The sequence below is a fragment of the Panthera uncia genome, chromosome D4 (genome assembly GCF_023721935.1).
Source record: "Panthera uncia isolate 11264 chromosome D4, Puncia_PCG_1.0, whole genome shotgun sequence".
In the NCBI taxonomy this organism is placed as follows: Eukaryota; Metazoa; Chordata; class Mammalia; order Carnivora; family Felidae; genus Panthera; species Panthera uncia.
In genome coordinates, this window is record NC_064807.1 from 80,516,095 (window position 1) to 80,537,701 (window position 21,607).

At 40.5% G+C, this 21,607-nt stretch overlaps 1 protein-coding gene across 1 annotated transcript in view; it reads right to left on the reverse strand.

Annotated features, from left to right (window-relative positions):
• The window catches only part of DENND1A (DENN domain containing 1A), a 436,275-nt gene that overhangs the window by 179,519 nt on the left and 235,149 nt on the right, over positions 1–21,607 (reverse strand). Inside the window, exons 9-10 of the mRNA XM_049630950.1 lie at positions 10,223–10,333; positions 582–683 (exon numbers count right to left, since the gene is read on the reverse strand). Coding sequence (XP_049486907.1) covers positions 582–683; positions 10,223–10,333 — 213 coding nt within the window. The remainder of the gene's footprint in view (positions 1–581; positions 684–10,222; positions 10,334–21,607) is intronic.

The following is a 21,607-nucleotide window of genomic DNA, read 5'->3' on the forward strand; positions in this document are numbered from 1 at the left end:
TAACATCTCCAGGTTCTTCTTTCTAGTTACAGCTCAACATGAACAGGAGAAAACCAATGCACACGTAATTAAATGAAGAACACAGCTCAAAAAGCAGGTAATTGTATTTACGTTTCAAAACCAGAGAAAAACCCACATAAAGAAAACATACCAATCTTTTCTCTCCTACTTCCTGCCAGTGGAAGTTCCTTTCATTTCTTTCTAAGTTTTTAATATTCTCTGAGCCACAATAAAATTTTATGTGATGAAGATTAGAGAGGCTACGCTGTTTGAGAGTTTGGCTGCAGAGTCTGTATTTCACGCCACTTCATTACATTTTGTGAAGGATTTCCCTCTTCACCAAGAGGATTAGTTTTCTTCTCACTTCTTTGAATACTCTTCTTAGGTTGTTAGTGTGAACTAGGTTAATCTCTCTTTTTTTAACATATAAAAGATGAACAAACAAAATGTTCGATTTTATTTTATTTTTTAAATAGAACACTAAATTTAGTCTTAGAATTCTCTGTTTGGTAAGTTTCCAGTTACAAGGTCTTGGCTTCCCTTGAGCACAGTTTGAAACAAAATAATGCAGTTTGTTCCTACGGCTGGAACATGCAGAGTGGAGTGTGCAGGCAGAGAGGGCCTGGCTCCGGTCCAGTATTTCCAACCTTCTTAAACTGCCACTCTCCTCTCTGCTTCAAGAGCTGCAGATAAGCAAACAGGATTAGTTATTTCTAGGCCAGGAGAGCTAGGAAAGCTTTACACACATCATTCGGGTACCCGTCCCATGACACAGGCTGGCATAGTCAGGAACAGGTGGAGTTCATCAGGAAAGGAGCGAAAATGAAGCCAAGTCTGAAAAAACAGCCTCGTGCACAAACTGGCCCTCTTAGGTGACGAGACCAGGTGGCACCAAGGTAAATGGATGCTGTTAGCGGGAGTGGGTGGGATGGGACTGGGGCAAGGTTGGGGAGGTACCCGTCTCTGCACACCTACGACACTCAGTATCACTCACCCACGTCCTCCACCACTACACTTAGGAAGAAACTGACAGGGAGAAGACATTTGGGGGTTTTTCTCCCCTAAATGAGGTACTATCAAAAAAGTAACCATTCTTTTCACAGTTGTGAGTACTACACAAATAATTAGATGTGGAAGCTCAATTAATTAGATGATGGTCTTGTCACTAAACTGTGCTTCCTTCCTCAGAAGTAGTTTTAAAAAATGTCTGCTGAGGGGCACCTGGGTGGCTTAGTCAGTTAAGCGCCTGACTTCAGCTCAGGTCATGATCTCACGTTCCGTGAGTTCGAGCCCCGCACTGGGCCCTGTGCTGATAGCTTGGAGCCTGGAGCCTGCTTTGGATTCTGTGTCTCCCTCCCTCTCTGACCTTCCCCTGCTCACGCTCTCTCTCTCTCTCAAAAATAAATAAACATTAAAAACAAGTCCGCCGAATAAAACAAATTAATTAATTAAAACAAATAAAATACTTTCCTTTAGAAAGTAAATATGCCTTTGTCATCATTTACTGGATAGTCTCGGTTTACAAAACTTCTTGCACTACCCCTAAATTATAGAAGGAGCGATTAGGGCCAAGATGCCCAGGGGCTGACAGGAACTGCAGTAATAGAGGCCTGAAGCCACAGTGAATTGGGGAAGATACTGCCCAGGGACCCACCAAGGCCGCACTCACGGCTGGGGTGAGGCTAGTGGACGGGTGAATGTAACAACCACAGACACAGTGGGTTCAATCTGAGCAGTGCTCGTGGGCGAGTGCGTCAGTTAGAAATTCACGTATCGCCCTTCTTTTTCCCTGGTGTTGGGTGGGGCCAGGCATATAGCAAGTGCTTACAAAATCTGAAATAAAATGTTCTGAATGTGCATTCAAAGGTGATGGGTTTCCATCCCATCTCTGCTGGCAGAGACAAGCATCTTAGACAAGACACTGCAACCTTCCCAGGGCCAGATACTCTCATCTGCAAAGGGAGAAGAGAACCAACCAACTAGCTCCTAGGGTTGCTGCAAAAACTAATGAACACACACACACAGGATTAGCACAATGCCCGGCACATCGTAGGTGGTTGAAAAAGGTTAACTTAGAAGAATTTTAACAGGGTGTGAGGGAGAACCGGGGACCTCCCTTATAAAACACAGGGGTATGAATCTGAATGAGGGCGTTCTACACACTTAGTCCACTGATGCGGTCAACACACCTCTTTGGCAGTCTTGGAACGATTTACAAGCTACACAAGAAGTTCCTCTAATTACTATACAATCAGGGACTTATTTTTTACCCAAACCAGTATTAACCAGCTCCATCAGCCACCTTATCCTTCGGACTGGGCTCAGACTACTTCTTTGGCTCTCTAGGAGAATTCTCAAATTCCCTCAGTGGGAGGATATTTTAACAATGTGCCTCTGGCTCCTTTGACAGTTCCCACGGCTAGGGTTCTGATAATAGTTTGAGGTGACACCCAATAAACATACCTGATCCCCAAGGCAAGCGCTGTGAAGGGACTATGAGTCATTTGTATGTATCATCCTCCTGGCTGTTTCTCCCTTTCCTAAAGCCACACTGCATCCTAAGGCCCTAAGGTCCTAGGACCTAACCTTGGTCAGTTTACTTCATCTCTCTGAGGGGATGAACCATTCTGTGAAATGGGGATAATACTGATCTTCCAGGACTCTTCTTGGAATTACAGGACACCATGTCCATAAAGGTCTTGTCTTAGACCGACCTGCTATCCATAAGACTTACAAAAAAAAAAGCACCAGGAGTTAAATTCAGATATAAAAATCTGGAAGAAAAATGGGGCCTTTGTGCCAGAAGAGATCACACTGAAGTATTTACATTAGAGAACAAGATTTAGGTAAGCCTTCCCTATTTATCATTTATAAAGGAAAACAATCAATATGAATTAACTGAGCAAAGAGAACAAAAACTCACATTTTTCTTATATAGAGTATCACATTATTGACCAAGAAAAGCCCGAAATGAGTATTACTTGACTCTGAACTAAATATTGCTGGGTTCATCTCTATTGACACAGTCATCTATATACAAAATGGCACTCTGGAGTGTTTGACAGTTTTCATCTTTCAGATGCTTGATGGTCCTGAGGAGGATCAAGCCTACATCTTATCAAACAAAATTGAGAAAAATGTGGTTTGCCAAGGTAATGATAGGCCACATCTTGGTTTATCAAGAGAGGGCCATCAGAAACCTCAGGCAAGAGGGGCACCTGGGTGGCTCAGTTGGTTAAGCATCCCACTTGGGCTCAGGTCATGATCTCACGGTCTGTGAGTTCGAGCCCCGTGTCGGACTCTGCTGACAGCTCAGAGCCTGGAGCCTGCTTCAGATTCTGTGTCTCCCTCTCTCTACCCCTCTCCTGCTAATGCTCTGTGTCTCTCTCTCAAAAACAAATAAACATTAAAAAAAAAAAAAAAAGAAGAAGAAGAAACCTCAGGCTATTAAAACCTTTGCATTCCCCGTGTCATTGAAAAGACAATGAAAAGTCACTACTAAGGAAATAAAAGGCAACAATTAGAAAACTTTAGGGGCACCTGGCTGGCTCAGCTGGAACAGCAGGCAACTCTTGGTCTCAGGGTCATGAGTTCAAGCCCTACGTTGGGCACAGAGATTACTTAAGTAAATAAAACTTAAAAAAAAAAAAATCACTTTAAATTCTGAAGTTGGAGAAGTACAAAGGCTTAGATAAAATTGATGTCTGCTCACCTACTGTATCCCTGGAGAAATTACACATCGGGATGCTGTTGGCCACATGTGAGATATAAGAAGAACCACCCCCTTCTTCCTAAAGAGGTTTCTACTATCAATCAGCAAAATTCAGAAGTTATTTAAAAATCAACTGTTTTTAAACAAAAAGTTTAAGTCAAAGTGATACATGTGTATAGCCATAAAACAAAACTACAAAAAGCTCAAAAAAAAGTCCTTAACCTTAATTCCTAGTATTCATATTCAACACAGTATTTATCTATTTCTAAATAACGATTTCCTAATTTTAAACAGTATTTTACTTCCCATTATAGATGTTATTAACTTCTTATAAATATATATATTTATATATATATATAATATATATTTATACACACACACACACACACACACACACACACACACACACACACTATAGGCCAGACTCCATTCTAAGGACTCTGTAAGCACTAATTCATTTCAATTTTACTTGATATGAGGTCATCGGTGCCCTGAACAAAGCGGTTTCAGTGGAAAGGATGGGGCTAAATCCTAACAGCAGACTGGGGAAAGGGGAGGGGAAGAATTAGACACTTAATAGAAGTAACTCTCAAGGAATTTTGTTCTAAAAGGGAGACTAAAAATGGGATAAAGGGGATGTGGAAGTTTTGTTTTGAGGTTTGGGAGCTATTCCACCATATCAGCAAGCTACTAAGAATAGCCAATAGAGAAGCAAACAGACACATCAGAGAGGAGCTCAATGTCAGAGGAATTCTCTTAAGGTAGTAAGAAGGAACCTGTAGCATCACCTTCCGAATAAGGCATTCTTTGACCATCGACCTAAAAATGCAATGCCTTACCCTTCCCATTCAGTCTCCTTCTTCATTTTATTATGCTCCTTAGTATTAATCATTAGCTACCGTACTATATATTTAACTTAGTTTACTGAAGGTCTGCCTACTAGAACGTAAGCTTCGTGAGGACAGGGATTTTGTCTGTTGTATCCCCACTGCCTTAAAATGGGGCCATGAAAAATACCAGTTGAATGAAGTCAGGTGGATCAGCAGAGTGGTTGGCCCTCAAGAGAACTAATGGTGTATCCACAACCGAGAAGGCAGAGTGGAGGAACAGGGACCTCAGGAGGTTGATGAGGTATGGTAGCGGCTTCCATTAGATACACACGGAATTTCAGGTGAGAAATCATTTTTCCCCGAGAAGCACCAGATACTGCTGCACCATCTTCTGGGTTCTAGAACTGCCCCTGCCAAATCTCATGCAATTTTAATTCTTAACCTTTGCATAAGCACTGCTTTGTCTCTATGTCTGTGTTGTAACATTTCACGATGAAGGGGCTTGGTATCTTCTTTTTCAACTTTTCAAAAATTCTGAAATATGTATACATATAAAATTATGTATATCATATAATCAACGTAAAAAAAAAATTTTTTAAGTTTATTCGCTTTTGAGAGACAGAGTGAGAGTGGGGGAGAGGCAGAGAGAGGGAGACACAGAAACCAAAGCAGGCTCCAGACTCCCAGCTGTCAGCACAGAGCTCAACGCAGGGCTCAAACCCATGAACTGTGAGATCATGACCTGAGCCAAAGTTGGACGCTTAATCGACTGAGCCACTCAGGTGCTCCCATATAATCAACTTTTAAAAGAAAAAAAAAACAAACAAAAACTTAAGAATCTGAAATCCAGCACCCTGGCTTCATGGTTGGCAAACTACCGCCTGAAGGCCAAGTCTGTCCTGCCTATTTTTGTAAATAAAGTTTTGCTGGAACACAGGCTCTCCCACTAGTTTACGGATTGTAAACTATAAGGTTGTAGTCCAGTAATTACAAGACCGTTTGGATTACAAAGCCATATTTACTATTGGACGCCTGACAGAATAGTTTGCTGATTCCCTAACCAAGCTCAAGACAGAAAACAATACTGCTGATGCCCCTTGTATGCCTCTTTCTGACTATACTGTTTTCACTCCTTTTGAGGAAACTGCTACCTAAATTTTGTGTTATATCTTTTGCCCCCATGGAGTTTGTATGTATCCCTAAGTAATATCCCTTTTAATTTCTCTTACTTGAATTTTACATGAATGAAACCATACTGTATATTCTTCAGTAGCTTCTTTCACTCAAAAGTCTGTATTAGAGACCTAATCATGTTGGTAGTTTAGTTCTTTTTCAGTGATAACAGGACTCCATTGTATGACTATACCATAATTTATCTGTTCTCTGTTGGTGGTCACGCAGCCTCTGTCCAGGTTTAAAAAACAAAAGACCCAATGCTGCTATGAACATACTTGTACATAAACCCCACTATAAATGACCAATGAGTGTGTGTAGGTAGGTGTATGCACACACACATGCATGCACATGTACACACACACAAACACACACAATTCTACCCAGGGATGGAAGTGCTGAGTTTTGAGTGTATGCAAATAATTGTGCCACATACTTTTCAGAGTAGTTCATGAATTCCCCAATTTCAATAGAACACTTGACTTTATCAGACATCGCATTTTTGCAAACCTAGTATTTTAATCATTGTCATTTTAATTTGCTTGTCTATGATTACTAAGGCAGTTGAGCATCTTTCCACATATTTTATTAGCCATTTTCTTCTGTGAAATGCCGATTTGTGCTTTTGGCCAATGTTTCCATTGATAGACTTGTCTTCTGCTTTTCAACTGCAGTTCTTTATATATTTCAGATATTAATACTCTGTCAGTTGTTACATATGGCAAATATCTCAACTCCAGCTTGTGATGTGTCTTTTCATTCTCTGAATATTTTTTAATGAACAAACTTTCCCAATTTTAATCTTTTCCTTTATACAATGTACATTTTGGATTATTTGGTTAAATTTCTCCCTACTCCAAGATCACAGATATTATTCTATTTTGTCTTCTAGAAGTTTTAAAACTTTGCCTTTCACACTTAAGTCCTTGACACATTTAAGATTCGGTTTTGCAGAGAGTGTAAGATAGAAATCGTCTCCCTTTTCTTCCCCATGTGGATAATCAATTATTGAAAGCTCTATCCGTTCCCTCAGATTTTACAATGCCACTTCAGTTGTCTATCGAGAGCCCCACACACATGGCCTGTTTCTGCAATGTCGATCCTGTTCCGTCAAGACGATTTGTGTATTCCTGTGCATTACTAGCATCTTAATTACTACAGCCCTACAAAAAATGTTGATATCGGGTAAAGCTAGTTTCCATGACCCATTCTTTTTTTTCAAGTATGTCTTCGCTTTTCCTTGGACTTTTCTGCATTAATTTTAGAATCAGTTTGCCAAGCACTGTGTAAAATCCTAATGGGATTTTCAATGGAACTGTATGCAATCTATATAGATCATTTTAGAGTGGAATGGCATCTTAAATACATTGTCTTCCTATTCATGAACTTACCATGCTTCTCGGTCTATTGGTGACCCTATGAATCTTCCCTTTTAATATGTTAATGTGGTAAGCTATACGAACAGACTTTTCTAATATTATCAACCTTACATTTCTGGAATAAACCCAACTGAGTTATTATGAATTATATTTTTTACACATTTGCTACCAGTTTCTTTAAAACTATTATGTTTATGACTGAGATTGGCTGATAAACTTTCTTTCCTGTATTATCTCTTGTGTGGCTGAATGTCGAGGTTACACAATTATCACAAGAAAAGGTGGAGTGTATTCCTTCTTTCTAGACTCTCAAGAAGTTTGTCTAAGACTGCAGGGATCTATCTATTCCTTGAGATGTTTGATAAAACATATCTGTAAAACCATCTGAGTGTTTCAGAAAAAAAGAAATTATATACTGACTCAACTTCTATAAATTAAATGACCTATTCAATTTTTCTTTCTTGATTCAATTTTGATAAATTATGTTTTACTGTCCATTGCACCTTAGTTTTTAAATACGGGCGTAACACTGATAATAGTATTTTCTTAGTATTTTTAAAAATCTCTGCTTCATCTGCTCTTTGTGCTTGTTGATTTATTCTTGAATTCATTTTAGTTTTGGGAAAGAACAGAAATACTTTTGTGTGTTTAATCTATTATATTTACCTAACAAAAAATCACACAGAAGGTACATTCTTCCTTATCTATAAAAAGGAGGCAATACCAGAACCTACCACACACTGTTTTAGTGAGGATTAAATGAGTTAGTAATTGCAAAGTGCTTAGCACAGTGCCTGGCACATATTAAGAGTTCAAAATATCATAATTTTATTATAGGGAATTTAAATGAAATCAATATGATGTCTTTTTGTTCTACTGAAATTTAATACTCCAATATAACAGTAACTGGTTATGGACTACACTTCAAAAAAATTTTTTAGTGTTTGTTTATTTTTGAGAGAGACAGAGACAGAGCATGTGGTCGGGGTGGGGGGGGAGGGCCAGAGAGAGAGGGAGACACAGAATCCAAAGCAGGCTCTAGGCTCTGAGCTGTCAGCACAGGGCTCGAACCCATGAACCGTGAGATCGTGACCTGAGCTGAAGTCGGACACTTAACCGACTGAGTCACCCAGCCACCCCTAATGTTTCTTTATTTTTGAGAGAGAGGGAGCAGGGCAGGGACATAGAAAGAGGAAGACAGAGAATCCTGAATAGGGTCTGCACTGCCAACGCAAAGCCAGCCCAATGCGGGGCTCGAACCCACAAACCATGAGATCATGACCTGAGCCGAAATCAAGAATCAGATGCCAAACCGACTGAGCCAGACAGGCACCCCTGAACTAGACTCTTTCAACTGTACTTCTATTCTTTTTTCATTTTTTTCCCAAAGTTTTATTTAAGTAATTTCTATACCCAACATGGGGCTTGAACTCACAACCCCAAGAGCAACAGTCACACGCTCCTCCGACTGACCCAGCCAGGTGCTCCCTGACTGTACTTTTATTCTAATTGGCCTCATAAAGACACAGCGGCAATCCTTTAGTTCTGAAACTCAGTCTGGGTGTTCAGGTCCTAAGATTATGAACTGCACTCCTACTTTAAAATAAAATGCAAAACAAAGCAAGAGGTCTACCCTGGGATGTTTTCCCCTTGAGGGCAAGGGCCATGCTTTTATCACCAAGCATATGCTATGAGCCTGGCACAATGAAAAAACTGTGAGTTCTTGACAAGCAAACACCACCAAAGAAATAATAAAATAATGAAGTTATGATGAAAATCATAAAGAAAACTCTAATAGCCTCACAAAGTTTTCATTATTAGGTGCCTTATAGTAATATGTAAACACTCAACTGATTTTATCCATAGACCCTTCATTAGGGAAACTCTCACTATAAGAAGGTCTTTCTACCCTCTCTAACAGAGAGGTACCTGTTAGGCATTCCACTCCCAGTCAATTTCTGTATGTAAGTTTAACCTCAAAAGAAAAATAATACTATAAAGAGATACTGAACTTCAGTTAATAATAAACACGCTCAATTATTTAGGCGGATGTATACTGATGTCTGTGATTTACTTTAAAATGCATCATCAAATATGATGGATTGATGGATAGCATGTGGGATGGGCAGGTAAATAAACATGTGCCAAAACAAGCACAGTCAAGTGTTAATGGAAAAACCTAGATTGAATTCTATGGGTGTTTACTGTAAAATGATTTCTACTTTCTGTCTTTGAGAATTTTCCTTATGAAATATAGGGAATGATACAAACTCCTATACTTGGCAAGTTAAAAACAAAAAACTAAAATAAAAATATGAAAAAATGTTTATATTATACATATAGCAAAAGCTATTACAATATAAAAGACCTCATTCCAATGTATTAAAAAACAAAAAACAAGAGTCCTATAAGATAAATGGGAAAAGACATTAACAAAATATAAACAGAAAACAAACCCATGGAAAATATTCAGTAACCTGTAACCAAAGAAAAATAAAGCAAACCTGCAATACCATTTTATACCTATTTTATTAGCAAAATTAACACACAAATGCACGAACACACACACAATTCTGGCAAGGCTGCAGCAGAAATGGTAACTCATATGCAGCTGGCAGCATTCACTATAAACAAATACAGCCTGTTTGGGAAGTGGTCTGGCAGTCCCTAAGTCACAGTGTTCATCAAGTCCTTTGACCTGATGGTCTAACTCATTCAAATACGAACTGCATCCGTCCAAAGCAGCCACAAGATGTTCACTGCAGTATTATCTACTAAAGGATTAAACTATGAACAACCTAAATGGCCATCAAGAGAAGAAAGATCTAGGCAATGATGACACATCAATACAATGGAATATGATGCAGACATGTAAAGAAAATGACAATGACGGAAGCTTATGTGAAAATATGCAAAGTGTTCATGACACGACCAAATGGAAAACTATTTATAACTGATTGTGAAGCCAGAAGAATAAATGAAACATGCACTGTAAAGAAACATGAATAATTAATGAAAATGACATGTTGAGGGGATTGTGGCTGATTTTTTTCTAAAATTGTCTTTAATCTTTCTGATTCATCTTTCAATTACAGCAATTAAAAAGCCCATCTCATGACTCTACTCACAGTGCTGAGTTTGCTGCAGATGATGAGAATCCGGCGTTCATACAGCATACTGGCATACAGATGTAACATGTTGTTTACATCCACAGCCACAAAATATTCTGTCAGATTTCTCTAGGAGAAACAAGAAGGGGAGATCGTAGCTTATTTTGTTTGCTCTTGTTACAGGCGGTATCTAAAAAAGCATGTGAAGCAAAAAATCATCAGAAAGTATACTCTCCTCTGCCCCTGTCCTATTCTTTCCACCTGGGAGGCTGAATCCCACTGTGTGTAAAATCATGAAATGCAAAGTTGGAAGAGACTTTAGAGACGAAGCACTTGTGTGTGGTGATTACAGTTTACGTGAGGTCACAGGCAGCACTGTGTTGCTTTTCTTATCAGTTCCAAAGGGTGAGCAGGACAGGAAGTCTGCAATCTTACAAATGAGGAAACCGAGGCTCAGAGAGGGATGCCAAGATCAAAGAGTCTCATGAGCAATAAAGACAGGACTGTAGCTCCGATCTTCTGACCCCAGATCCTAAGACTTTCCCAATGCACTGCACCATACGCATAGTCAAGAGAAAGTACCCAAGGACCAAAATGCTTTTGGCACAGAGCCCGTTTCTGTCCAACAGATCCCACCCGCAAAGGCTGGGCACGCTCCTCTCTTGTCATCACTGCTGGCGTCCCCCTCCTCCACAGTTTACACTCTCTGAAAGGACTCGGCAGGAATTGGAGCAATTTCGAAGATTTACAATTTCCAGGTATTTCACTCAAAAGGCAAAAAAAAAATTGCAGACAAGCAGCAAGTGGTGACAAAGCAGTGTTTTAACCAGCTTTTGTCTGTAGCCGGGACTTCATTTCTTTAATTAGTACTCTAGATTGGCCCTCTTTAGGTTTCAGAAAAAATACAATGTGTTTCATTTCTGCAATCCTTTCTATACCCACCTGACTTTAATAATATACATGAATATGTTAATTTCCTCAATGTTACAGGTTTTCAATGCCACACAATATAATCCTCTGAAAATGAAGGGGGTCGGGGAGGGAACACTACTGCCAAGGGGTTGCAATGTATAATGATGAAAGAGCCATAACCCATAAATTCAAGAAAACCAGGTGGATTTTCCATGCAAAATAGCATAAAGTGCTTTTCAACAATATTACAGGTTGGGAAAAAGAATGGGCACTTATCTTATGATTTATTGTTGTTTGATTGGAATACCAGGTTAACCAGTGACCTTTATAGCGAGTGAATTAACAGTTCCATATACTGACTACCTACCAAGTACCAGGTACTATAGCAGATACTTTGGATGTGTGATCTTACGCACTTTCCACAAAACTCCAATGAGGCATTTCTCCCCCAATATATAAAGTAAGTCTGAGAGAGATTCAGTAGCTGGTAGAGTCAGAATTTGGACTCAGATCCAACTCCAGAGCCCATATATTTTCCCTTACGTTACATTGACCCACTTAAACATTTTTAAACATCTACAATACACACAGCTTTACATACGTTATTTCATTTGATCTTGAAACCACTCCTTGAACAGGTATTATCATCTCTACATACAGATAAGAAAACAGAGGCAACAGAGAAAATGAAGTAATATGACCAAGGTTACACACTATGTACATATTCAGTCTTGGGTGAGTTTGTCTCTAAGCCTGTGCTCATCGTTTATATCACTAAAAATTGTAGGTAAAAGTTGTATTCGGGAAAGAAAGCACAGCACAGGAACAAAGCAGGATCAAAGTATGCCTGCTGAAAGAGAAACACTGCTGTTAAGAACTGTTATCCCATTTACTGAGTAATCCTTATGTGCTGGACAACAGGTACTTTACCTGTGTTCTCTCTAATCTTTCTCAACAGCGCTGAAAAAGGCAGTTTCATTTCCATTTTACAGATGTAGAAACTGAGGCTCAGGAGGGGTAAGTAGTCTGCAAAAGTCACCCAGCTAGAAAAGGCAGAGCCCAGTTTCAAAACCAGGTCTCCTGAATCTGAAACCCTTGCTCTAACCACCACGCCGACTTGCCTCTTAACAAACTTGAAAACCAAAAACAAGAAAGGCAGTCTCAATGAGTCAACAAGTGCATCTCTTGCCCGGTGGACTGAGGAGTGCTGAGCTGATGATGTCAGGGTGGGGTTTGTTCTGAAGACCGTGACATGGCAGAGCTATTCTCGCAAACAAAAATACAAGGCCCTCAGCTGAGCATTTCAGTAAAATGCTTAACTGCTGATGAATTACATAAATTTTTCTTTTAGGAGAGGATGGAAGTAAAAAGAAAATAGAAATGAGGAGCTTAAAGAAGGCCAGAAAGCCCATTAGCACTTTTGACAGATCCAAAGATAACTCTGAAGCCACCAAAACGTGGCCTCAAGAGTCTGCCAAGAAGCTTCACGCTGGGTAGAAATATGTTACACAGCTTGCCGTCCAAATAAGGAGACACAGCGTCAGAGACAAATCCTGCACCTTATTTTGGTGGGAGAAAAAAAAAAAAAATCATAAGGATACTTTTGTGGATGGGGAAGGAAACATTTCTGAAATAAAAACACCACTTGGTTGAGGCATAACCCCCAGGCCCAATCGGGTTCGGAGGGATTCAGGTGCTTGTTCCAAAAACTCTACACAGGTATGTTAAAAATATGTAACATTTAGCCAAATTCTCTCTAAACTGTCATGTACTTTTTTTGGTATTTCTCATCCCATCTGTGCTGATTACCAAGATATTTGTGTCTAAACAGAAGCTGTCTTTCTTATCTGCTTCCTCCCCTGCCTCTTTCCTTCTGGGAAGCCACCCGCCCAGGCGGGTGGGAGTGGGTGGGAGTGGCGACAGCCCCGGGAACTTCACTCAGCCTTGGGAGCACCTGTGGGGCAGAGCAGACCATGGGAGCACCTGTGGGGCACAGCAGGCCTTGGGAGCAGCTGCAGGGAACATTTACAGTTTCCACCATGCTTCATCTCCGAAGAACACCCCTTGGAGAAAGGGGTTTTCTCCCTTGTGCCTTAAAGGATCCAGTGGCTTAAGCCCCACCAATCCCCAATTTCTCAAACCTGCCATGCCTTTTCTTACCCTCAGGTCTTTACTTCTGTTGTTTCCTCCTCCTAGAATGCTCTTCTCCTCCTTGAGGACACCCATTTACTTTCCAAGACCCAGCTGAGATGTCACCTCCCCCTGGAAGTCTTCCTAGATTCCTCATTTGTCAAGCTCCTCCACTTTGAGCAGGCATGGTGATTGGTCTCTATCTTATAACCACTCAGTTACAAGTAGGTTTCTGTCACTTCACTGAGGTCCCTCTGGGTATAATGACATATCCCATCACCTAGCAGTTTGATGAAAGAATCAATAAGTAGAGAAAGCAGTGACTAAGCCTCCTTAGCTGGACTAAGAGGAACACACCAGCCTGGAAGACAGACAACGTGGTGTATTAGGAAGAACACAGCATTGACGTCAGAAAACCGCGGTCTGAGCTGGATGAAGTGATCAATGGTGAAGGGCTCATGGAAAACAAAATTGACACTAGCAACTCACAAAGTCAGATAAAATGGCAGGGGGATGGGATTGGGAGTTGTTTAAGGTGTGTGTGGCTCTATTTAGTACAAGTGTAAAGAAATAGGTGGTTTGTTCATCAGGTAATAGGGGAGGGGCTGCATGCAGAAGCAGGTGTTTATTTCACAGCCAGCTCAATCATATATCTCTGATGGGTAAGACAAGAGTATAGGGAATAACGAGAAGAGACGACTTCCATAGCAAGTTGTCCTAGTTCAAGACTGCAGCCAGAATATACTGTGAGCTTATACTTATAAAGGACACAAGGTATACCACCCTCCTAGCACTTTCCTTCAGTGGGACTAAATCTTCAACCTCCCATTTCTGTCTCCTGTAATCAGCCAATCAACAAACGTATTTAACTCCTACTATGTGTTTAGTACCAACCTGGGAGCTGGGCCTGCAGAGATTAAAGAAAAGATGATCCCCATTTTCCAGGAATTTAGCCTGGGGATGGCAATGGCATCAGTATGGTGTGCAAAGTACTGTGGTCCAGGCCGCACACACTCCAGGGCCGCCTGAGAAGGGCAGATTCAACTTTGCTGGACCGATACAGGAGGAAGGCTTGACAGAGGAGAAGATATTAGGTCTGGGCCTCCCACCAACGGTTCACTCAGTGGACACAGGAGGAAGCGTATTCCAGGCAGAGACAGAGGCAAGGAGGAGAGAAGAGCTCTTAGCAGTTCAGTAAAATGAAGAGCAGGGTTTAGAGCAGGGGACATGCTGGGGCAGGGGAACTGGGTGCAGATTCTGTGAGAGCCTAGACTTCCCTTGTGGGTCAGAGGGAGTTGCCGAAGGATCATGATATAATCACATATGTGTTTTGGAAAGATCTTCCTGGAGGTCCTATGGAGGACGCACAGGAGAGGGCAAGCAGGAAGCAGCACAATCAGTTAACAGGCTGGCGCCATATTCCCGGAATGAATGATTACAGCAAAAAAAACTATTGAGATGAAAGCTTTGGATATGGATGCGACAGATCTCTGTAAAGTGGAATCACAGGACTTGATAATGAATTAGACCTGAGAAGTGGAGAGGGGAGGAAGAAGCTCAGACAACGCCCAGGACTTCCAGGTTACAGAGTACCACACTTGTCCACTTCCCCGGTTTTTTAGAGGGAGAGTCCACTCATTTAATGTGGGATCAGTCCTCCTTCTAAAGAACCATCAATCCTGTCAAGCAAGGTGTTGCCGCTCATCTGGTCTTGGGCCTAGTGTCCTGGATTATAATGCCACCAAGGCTAAGTCTAAATCACCATTCCCTTTATTCCCTGACAATGAATTCTCTGTGTGACTCACCTACTGGGAAGGAAAATCTTGCTTAGAGGGACTATTTCCAGTGTCCAGACTCAGAAGGGTTCAGTTTTCTCAGTGCCAGTACATTTTTAGGTTTAAGGACATTCTGTTTCCATTCATAGAGCTCAAGCATTATTTCAGTTACATATCAATGATGTGCCTTGTGAGCATTCTCCTATCTGCCTAGCATGTATTATGGGCTTACTCTGTAGGGCTGGGTAGCAGGGATATGAAGCTGACCACTACTTGGGCTGGGAAGGGCTCAGGTCCAAGGAAGGTTTCTAGTCAACAGGGTCAAAACAGCCTTGAAGTTGAGTTTCGGAAAAGGTGTGTGCTGCACAAGCTCCTTAGCCTCTCCAGGCTCCCGTTTCTCATCTCTACAAAGAAATGACAGTAAAGGTCCCTTCCAGCTCTAACCCTCTGTGGCTCTAAATCCAGACAAAGAGGAGGGGAAGGCACCTGACAAACCTCATTTCCCCCAGGAGAAGCCCCATAATAGCTGCTTACTTCTAGCCATCCCTGCTGGCTCCTGTGCCGATCCAGGTGGCTGGGGACTTCAGGCTCACTGTGATCCACGCCCGGGGTTAGGAAGCAGGTGGGGGTTTGGGGGGATGGGCCAAGGATGGGAGGGGATATAGTGGGGCTTAGAGAAAAAGCGTCTTAGGTTCAATACCTTGGGGAAATGAGATAATCCCCAAACCAAAGAACCGACTCTAAGCTGGGTACTCCTTGGAGCCTTCGAAACAGATGCTAATCCGCCCCACGGTCTGTCATTTTATTAGTCTTTGTGACTTTCAGCTTCATACACAGTACACATGATAAAGACTTACTGTACTGTGTCTGGAGGAGGCTTCTAAGGCAAGAGGCTTGGTTTTGCCAATGGGTCTTATTTCCTGAAACAACTCTTGCTCAGATTATTTTACCATAACGTAAACCTTTAGAATCCTCAATTGATTTTTTTTTTTTTTAAAGAATTTAGGTTACTTTAGTTGTGTGGGATTCTTAAAAGGGAATTATAAATTTGCATTCTAAAATAATCTGTCTAAGAATTCCACAAACTCACTTAAGCAATCACATCAGAGAAGTATATTATAGGAAAGAAGGCAGGGTTTACCCAGAGGTCAACTTTTATCCCTCCTATGTGAATGGAAAAACCATTAGAATAAACAATTACCTGACAACCCTTAAGAGCAACAATGGAATTCTCTACAATCTCAGTACTTGATAATAGGCCTTCTAGTACTACCTCAACTTTGTTTATTTTTCAAAGTCACGATGAGTTCATAAATCTTTTCTATATCATGGTACATCTTTTGACAAAGTGGAGCCTGGGCAATGTTATATGTAACTGTCCATTCTAAATGCTTTTCCTGCATCATTAACCACTTGGTATGACACTGACCAGATAATTAAGACAGGTTTGTTTAATATCCCAAATGAAGGTCTATATGATTATCCATTAATCAAAAGTAAACTTCAAAACCTGGGTGCTTAAAAAAAAAAAAAAGTCCCTTATACAGCCAGTTTACAATGTTATTATTACTACCCATACCTAATATTATTGTTCCTGATCTGGGATTTCTTTTTAGTGCAGGTCAATTGTTTAAAATTTATAAAGATTTATGCTCATTTGACTATTGCCTGTATAAAATTCACTCCTACATGTGTTATCTTGATGGAGAAAAACCCTGGTGAACAATTACCTAGTGATGCTTTTTCAGTGAAAAGGAAGAAAATATTTCGACACAGAAATTGCAGGATTAATGAGAATTAACTTCAACAGCGATCTAAAAGTGGAAAGAATTTTCTGTTTGCTTTTCATTAATGTCTTGCAGACACACTGACCCAAAAGCCAAGTGAGAAGAATTGTTATTTTCCCCTTTCCGTGGGGTGGCTGCATTGCTCACTCATTCACTCAGTCAGCCAGCCAACCATTCAGTCATTCTATAAATATATATTGACAATCTACTATGTTCTAGGTAAAGTGCTAATTACAGAGATGCAGCGACGAAAAAATACTAATCCCTCTCATTCTGGAAGGAGAAATGACATTAAACATGTTCACAAAATTAATGACAGAACTGAAACTGCCGATGAGCAATTTCTTAGAAGGGCATAGGAAGCCATGGAGCCTAAGGCCCAGGGCTCAGCAGCATCTCAGCGCTGGGATCAGATTGACCTGCGTGTGATGCCCGGTTTTAGCATTTATTGGCCGGCTGACTAGGGGCAAGTTACTTCAGGTCTCTGGGCTTCATTTCTTCTTCAGAGCAGGGAGATCAACCACACCACAAGCTGCTGTGAAGATCCCATGACATAACAAATACTGCCTGAACTGATCCATGGTAGGTGTTATCTCTTTCTTACATTAACCGTTCTCTGAAGCTGTCCAGAGCAACAGGATTCTCTGGCGGCAGAATTAAGTTCTATGTGCCAAAGTCCTTCCATCCTTTTCTTTGCTTATTCTCTTAAGTTCAGTATGCCCCTTAGAGGAGATAGTCAATAAATGTTTACAGAACCCCCCATGTGGTAGGCACTGGAGTCCTGGACTTCATTCCTGGCACCATTTCTAAGCTTCAAAAATCACGGTGTCAGTGGAAGCTGCTAAGACACTTGTGTGGCCAGACACACACTCCATGAAAGGAAATGATCTTCACAACCCAGAATGTTAGCAAAAACCCAGAGAAACACAAGCCCCCAGAAGTAATGTGCCCTAGCCCGTAGCCACAACACAGACCTCAAAAGAGGTTAAGACTAGGATTGTAGGAAAGCAAAGAGAAGAAGGGAAAGAAAAGGACCATCAAAAGCTGTATCTCTCTTGCACCAAGCATTGCACTTGGAACTTTACATTCAATGCTTCATTTGTTCCTCCCATTTTTTTTTTTTTAATTACATAAGGACACTGAGGCTCTGAGAATGTATGTAAGTAGTCCAAGGTCCCCAAGTGGTGGAGCCCAGTGTCGGGCTGTGTCCACAACTCATGTTCCTTCCACTACCGCAGACTATGTCATATTAACAACCCCGTGGTTACTGCTTGTTTCAATCTGCAATGCACCAATTTAGTCATTTTAAATTAATCCTTGAAAAATCACCAAGAGATTAAAATGCAAATTTCAACATGGCTAGAGCTCAGTACTGACTCTGTGTCAAAAATCACACAAATTGGTCCTACAAAAGTTCAGATTCTCCTTAGAGGAAAAGCGTTCCTGCTTCACTTCATATTTGAGACATGAAAAATAATTTTTTTCTCTTTCCTCATGAATATCAAAAGCCAACTGCAGGGAGGCAGGCTGGCATAATGAAAACAAAATGCTTGGTTTCCTTACCAACCTCAGTCACTACACCCCACTTAGGTACAGACCTTGGGCTGGTAACCTCAGGTCTGGGAGCCCCGGGTCCCTACATATAAAATGGGGCTCACGTCTACCTCTCACAGAGGAGCTGTAAGGATTTAAATGGAACCATGTATGTTAGGAGTCTGGCAGATTGTTTTTATTATTCCCGCTTAGAAACAAACAAGGCCAGCCTTTTACCGATTTGCAAAGGAGGATTTAGGGGACAATGGGTCATACACAGGGAATTGGTTCATTAGTGGCAAAACCAGCAGAGGGAATGCAAAAAAAAAAAAAAAAAAAAAAATTTTTTAATGGTGGGGGCAGTGCAGACAGGAATTGGAGCTGAGGCTATGAAGAAGACAGGTTTGTTTTTTCCTCCTAACCTATTTCTAACCTTAGTTATAGCAGTTTTGAAAATTAAGAAATTATCAGAACTTTCAGGTACCTTAAATTTAAGTTCTTAAGGAATTCTCAGTCCTTAAAATTAAAAAAAACTAAAATAATGAACCTCACCTAGGCAATAATTGTTATAACATTATTTATAATAGCAAGACATCAGAGACCATCTAAACGTCTATTAGTAGGAGAGGTACAGTTAAAACACTAGAGGGACTTCCAGTAAAATACGGCAGACTAAATACACATATTTGTCTTTACTTTCTGATACCATCCCTCCCCAATAACCCCCCAGGAAAAGTCACAGTGAAATAATTTTAAAAGACGTAAACCCCAAAGAACAAGAGAAAAGACATTACTGGAAGAGAGAGGTCAAATTTTTAGAAGCCAGAAAGCAGATGTTACTAAAGAAACAGTTCTCAGGCTGGGTCATTCATCCCAAGAGACATGTGGCAATGTCTGGAGACATTTCAGCTGTCACAGCTGGAGAGGTGTGTGCTACCATCATATCACTACATGATCTCAGGAATGCTGCTAACACCCCACAACACACAAGACCATCCCACACAACAAAGAATTATCTGGCCCAACGTGCCCACAACACCAATCACAGCACCAACTGAGGTTGAAAAACTCATGGAGGGTGACTTGGAAGCTGACAAAGGGCTGAACACGAAAGCTGGGACAGAGGGACAGAGGGACAGGGCGCAAGCTCAAGCCCAATTCAGGCCACAGAACTCCAAAAAGGCTCAGGAATCAGAGACACCCAGAACCTCTGAAGGTTGGAAAAAGGGTGCCAGTGAAAATAAGATTCTTCTCTCTCAAGAGGCTCACTCTGACACCCCTCCAGCAGAAAGGCACTGAACCTTTCTGGAGGCACTGAACCAGAAAATCTTGGGGACACCAGGTATAGTTAAGGACAGAGGATAAAGCATTAAATAAAAAATGGAAGGGGGACTTAAAGAACACATCCTACATATTGATATCCCATAACTCACCACCCTCCTCAGCTTCCAGAATGCTGGTAGGTGAAGCTTATGCTCACAGACACAAACAAAACTTACTAGATCTAAAGAAAAGATTCTGATACTGACATTTAAGAGCTCCCCCGTAGACCCCCTAAGTAACCAGACCTCTGATCCATCATCTACAATAAAGGCCCCAGGTAACAAGCCCCATTCATGAACACAGACCTTCCACTTAGCTTTTTAGTGCCTCAGTCTAAACAGGGCTGGACAGCCACTTGAAGAAAGCCTCTACAATCAAAGATACAGAACGAAACAGAAGAGAGAAAACATTGAAGAAAAAAACATGCAAGAAGAACAATTTTTTAAATCTATACACAATAGTCTCAAAGAGACGAGAAAAAAAAAAATATTGCACTCCTAAAACAAGATGCCATTAAACAACAAGTTATTGAACAGAACCAAAAGACTCTTCAATAAGAAGGGAAAGAAAAGGACCATCAAAAGCCGTATCTCTCTTAGACCAAGCATTGAACTTGAAACTTTGTAATCAATTCTTCATGATATCAACAATGACAGCAGAAGAAATTCATCAGGGAGGAAAGATTCATTGGAAAAAGGAAAACTAAAAGGGAATGACAGAAACCAGAAAAGAAAATTAGAGGATCAACACAAAAGCTGAACATCCTACCATAGAGGCCCCAGAGAAACGAGAAAAATAAAGAACAATTTTTTCAAAGAAATAATGTGACAACACTTCCCAGCTCTAAAGGACATGAGTTTCTAGACTGAATGAACCCACCAAGTGCCCAGCACAGCAGATAAAAATGAGCCAGAGCAAAGCAAATCGTTGTACAATTTCAGAATACCAGAGACAAATAAAGGATCCTGAAAAGTAAATCAGGAATCAGAAAGGCTTACAACTTCCAAGTTTTAACAGGAAAACTAGAAGTCAACACAGTTCCATCTTCAAAATTCTGAAGGCAAACTTCCAACTCATTCCGGAGTAGGATAATCATTCTCAGTGATGGAAAGTTTCAAAATGTTGCCCCCAACACAATACTTTCTGAAGAAACTACTGGAGAATGTTTCACCAGAAGGGAATAAACAGGAAGATGTGAAATCCAGAAACTCTTAATTGACAAAAAGTTGTACAAGAAAGGAAACGCAATCATAATCGAATGTCTCCTTCCGCATGCTTATTTATAAACATTATGGATTTAAAATTTTTCCTGAAGATAGAGGAAAAATGGGGGAGGGAAAACATGCAAGTGATAAAAAGGTTTTTTTTCTGGGGAGAGAGGGGCTCAGAGATGGTAAAAGACCTAAACTCTCAACTTCCATAAGAAAATTAACAGGTGATATCTGAGACAGAAAAATTAAGAGGTAGCCATATATACACATTGGTTTAAAACACGGACAGAAATACTGCAAGAAGTGGAAAGTAAGGAGAATTTGAAATTTTCATCAACAATTATGTGGTACTATATGATTTTTTAAGGCATTAATAGGCATAATTTTCATAAGAATAGTAATGCCGTTAAATTAAAAAAATCATTATTAAAAAAGGATGAAGTAAATATAAACAGGTTTTAGAATACACTAAACTAAAAAAGTGAGTTGTAAAACAATATGAATAGTATCACATTTATGTCTTAAAAAAATGTCTACAACACACCCAGGTACTCACACATACGACACTGCACATACATAGAGAAAGGCCTAAAAGGTCTGGAAGGACATACAAATTTGAGGGAGAATGGGACTAGGGGTAGGGGACGGACAACGGTAATTCATTTTCTATATGTACTTCTTACTTGTTCAATGTTTTTTATAACAAAGATATTCTGTAACAAATTTTAATGA